Below are 4,148 nucleotides of genomic sequence, written 5' to 3' on the forward strand. Positions count from 1 at the left end.
GCGTGTGTTTAGCTCCACTGTTAAAGGAAACAAGATCCTCAACAACCGATACACCAGAGAGAGCGCTGTGAGCGCCCCCTGCTGCTGCTGACTGACACACACACACACACAACTTTAGCTAAGCTAGGCTAACTAGCATGGTATAATGCTGTGTTTCAGTAGAGAGGTCGGAAAAAAACATGGATGCAATCGATTTAGGGCTAACTACTGTTAGCCACTGTTAGCCATTATTAGCCATTGTAAACAATGTCACTTAATAACAACACAGTATTTTGCTGATAGCGTAGCTACAAACATTTAACGGTACTATAAGATGGCAGCCATCTTGGAATGGCAGCCATCTTGGAATCCAGTGTCTGCTTTGGTCGGTTCCATCTTTCCGAGTATTCAACTTCCGAACACAAACTGGAATGCACCATGAATCTGAACATCCAACTTTCTTTTCATGGAAACTAGCACTGCTATGCTAACTTTGTAAATTTGTTTACATTATTGTTAATATCTTTTAACAGTGTTTGCATACTGAGCTAGTGTGATAACATTAGCTTTGAAGCTAGCCTTTTTAACAAAGCTCTCACATTGCTGTCAAATGATAATGCTAAAGTTAGCGTACATTAGCGTATTTAAAGGACTACAGACAGAGGAGAGGAATGAAGGAGGCAGGTGTTTCCTCACAGAGCGCACCCTGCAGGACATGTTCTGGTAATGGAGGATGAAGTGTTTTCTGATGAATCTCACAGACGCAACATCTGTCTTCGCCATGACGATGACAACAATGAGCTGCTGTCGAACACAAACAACAACACGATGAAAGGGAGTCGACACTTGTTTACACAGCTGTTACATCATCAACAGCTGTTTGTGTTTGTCAACACAAACAAGGACGAGAAGACATCAATAACTGCTCACACACATGCACACAGGCAGACACACACGCACGCACGCACACACACAGACACACACAGACGCACACACACACAGTGTAGCGTGGTCACCTTTGAGGTTGTCGGCTAACAGCGCAGCCTCGTGCTCAGAGTAGTGAATGATGGGAGGAGGAGACGGCGCCCTCTGCTGGTCCTCGTGGACCTGGCGGCGGTGACGCTCCTCCCTCGCCAGCAGCCGTTGTTTACACTCCCACTCGTAGAGGTCGTCTCTGGCCTGAGCGAAGTCCACGTGGATCCTCCCTGAGTCCTTCTTGTCCGTGCTGGAGCCGATACGCATCCGATAGCCTGGAGACACGCCCACCTCGTTACATTGGTCAGAGAATATCAGGTGATCAGGAAGTGACTGATGTGAGACAACAGTAGCCACTCACCTGAGGCTAATGCTAAGCTAACTGTCGCCATAACAAAGTATGTCACGAAACTAACAGACACAACAGGAAATGCATCTTGATTGCTCTGTTTTGGCCCTGCCCACTTCCTCTTCACCTGCTCAGGTTGCTAACATTTCCCCCATTAGACTTTCAAAATAAAATAGCTTGTACTTTCTTCTTTACATCATAAAGATTTGGACTTTGTTTATAATCTTATAAATCATCACATTATCATGATTGAAAGGATAAAACTGCTGTGGTCATGTGACTGTGGTCCTGTGACTGTGGTCATGTGACTGTGGTCATGTGGGTCCTGTGGTCATGTAGCTGGTCATGTGACTGTGGTGTGGTCATGTGACTGTGGTCATGTGACTGTGGTCATGTGGTGTGGTCCTGTGACTGTGGTCCTGTGGTCTGTGGTCCTGTGGTCCTGTGGTCCTGTGGTCATGTGACTGTGGTCTGTGGTCATGTAATGTGACTGTGGTCCTGTGACTGTGGTCATGTGTGACTGTGGTGCTGTGGTCCCTGTGGTCCTGTGGTCCGTGGTCATGTGGTCCTGTGGTCCCGTGGTCCCTGCGGTCTCCTGTGACTGTGGTCATGTGGTCATGTGGTGGGTCCTGTGTCTATGGTCCTGTGGTCCTGTGACTGTGGTCCTGTGGTCATGTGGTCCTGTGGTCTGGTGGTGGCGTGGTCATGTGGTCGTGGTCATGTGGTCCCGTGTCCTGTGGTGTGGTCCCGTGGTCTGTGGTCGTGGTCATGTGGTCCCGTGTGGTCCTGTGGTCATGTGGTCCTGTGGTCCTGTGGTCCTGTGGTCATGTGGTCATGTGGTCCAGGTGGTGGTCCCGTGGTCCCGTGGTCATGTGGTCCCGGTCCTGTGGTCCTGTTGGTCATGTGGTCCTGTGGTCCTGTGACTGTGGTCATGTGTGGTCATGGTGGTCATGTGGTCATGTGTGGTCAGGTCCTGTGGTCATGTGGTCCCCTGTGGTCATGTGGTCCTGTGGTCATGTGACTGTGGTCCTGTGACTGTGGTCATGTGGTCACCTGACAGGTAAATGGCCTTGTCCACCATGAACTCGTTGTTGAATCTGATGTGACAGAAGTTCTTCTTGCTCTTGCGGATGGCGGTGATTTCTCCACACTGCTCAAACACTTCTCTGATGATTTCCTCCGTGCTGTTCTCCGGCAAACCACCGACAAACACCGTCCTGCAGCCGGGGGGGCGCTCACGAGTCGACGGGGGAGGCAGATCTGGAAGTTTACAACATAACGTATAAAAAGTTTACCTTCATCCTCTTCATCTGAATGTCACTCCTGGTTCTCATCACACATTAATGGACATTATTGGATTAAATGGATTAAAGTGAGATTTAAGTGTAGACGCTGCTGCTGTAATTGACTAATTAATTATCGTTAAGTGTTTCTTTATGAGAGGAAAACGTGTTTCACATTCACTTTAAATGTGTGATTTAATGACACAGTATGATACAATATGATACGGAAGGAAACAATATGAAACGGTACAGTATGTAGTATAATCTTCACTCTTTCAGTCATGTGATCTATGTTATGTTTAAACAAAAATAAGAACAGTAAAGACGTCACAGTAGTTTTCAACATGACACACGTTCAAATGGTAAAGGTCATTTGAAGATTGTTGCTAGGCAACAGTAACTCCAGGTAACTGTACATAATGTGTGTGCGTGTGACTCACTGGGGTTCTGGGGGAAGAGTGTACAGCTCGTGCAGTGAATTATCTCCTTGACGTCGGGGGGGACAGGAGGGGGAGGGACCAGGCTGATTCCCGCCATCATGGGGTTTATGGGTGTGATGAGTCCCAGCATGGGATCGAACCTCTGGACACACAGAGAGTCTAAGGACACAAGACCACTGTTACTATGACGACAAAGTTTTTATAAACCACACCAAACCTCATCGAGAAAATCAGTGATTTTAGCTGTTGGTCCTCTGCTGCCTCGTGTGGTCACTTTGTGTCAATGAGTTAATCTGAACGTTAGATTTCAAACACTGAAGAGACAAAATCAATCAATCAAATCAATTAGAACTTAGTGATTGAGGCAGCAGTGTGTGTGTGTGTGTGTGTGAGATCAAGACAACAGATCATGTGATCATGTGACAACAGTCCTTTGTTCAGTGGATAACAGAGTTTCTGTGTTTCAGCAGCAGGGGGCGCTCACAGCCCAGTCAGCACCTCATACAGCCATACTTCAAATAACTGTTACTGCCCCTTCAATACGACTGTTCTGCACACAACAACAATGGAGGAGGAGCAGGAGGAGCAGGAGGAGCAGGAGCAGGAGCAGGGCAGGAGGGAGGGAGGGGAGGGAGGGAGGGAGGGAGGGAGGAGGAGGAGGATGCCTGTTCTCCAGAACAAAGAGGAGAATAAACAGAGTGAGAGGAAAAAGGCGACAGCAGTAATGTTTCAGCTGTCGAGAGGAAAATAGAAAACAGAGTCTCAGCCTGGAACACAACAACAACACAATGTCAGCACAAACACATCAACACCACCCCCACTGCTGCTGCCCACACACACACACACACAGAGGACAGAGAATCTGTCGCACAAAGAAAAAAACTGAAAACCTCCTCACGGTCATTTCACACTAACCAGTGAAAACACACACACACACACACACAGGAACACACTTAAATATACTATAACTTATTTAAATTGTTTTAAGAAAAACAATCATTTTTACTTAAATATTCTAGAACCATCATTCTACTTATATAATGTAATGTAATGTAATGTAATATAATGTAATGTAATATAATATCATGTAATATAATGTAATGTAATATAATGTAATGTAAT

At 46.5% G+C, this 4,148-nt stretch overlaps 1 protein-coding gene across 2 annotated transcripts; it reads right to left on the reverse strand.

Annotated features, from left to right (window-relative positions):
- Positions 1-162: 162 nt before the first annotated feature.
- Positions 163-3,271, reverse strand: LOC122763062 (ecto-NOX disulfide-thiol exchanger 1-like). 2 transcript variants are annotated; one of them, XM_044018168.1, is made up of 4 exons: positions 3,027-3,271; positions 2,357-2,563; positions 996-1,229; positions 163-780 (listed from the first exon to the last, which is right to left on the reverse strand). In XM_044018168.1, the coding sequence occupies exons 1-4, from the start codon at positions 3,154-3,156 to the stop codon at positions 632-634; spliced, it is 720 nt and encodes a 239-aa protein (XP_043874103.1). In that variant the 5' UTR covers positions 3,157-3,271; the 3' UTR covers positions 163-631. The 2 variants fall into 2 exon arrangements, with proteins under 2 accessions (XP_043874103.1, XP_043874102.1); XM_044018167.1 differs by having other exon boundaries at positions 163-783.
- Between the last annotated feature and the right edge of the window lie 877 nt (positions 3,272-4,148).

The sequence above is a fragment of the Solea senegalensis genome, unplaced genomic scaffold, assembly GCF_019176455.1.
Source record: "Solea senegalensis isolate Sse05_10M unplaced genomic scaffold, IFAPA_SoseM_1 scf7180000016406, whole genome shotgun sequence".
Lineage (NCBI taxonomy): Eukaryota > Metazoa > Chordata > Actinopteri > Pleuronectiformes > Soleidae > Solea > Solea senegalensis.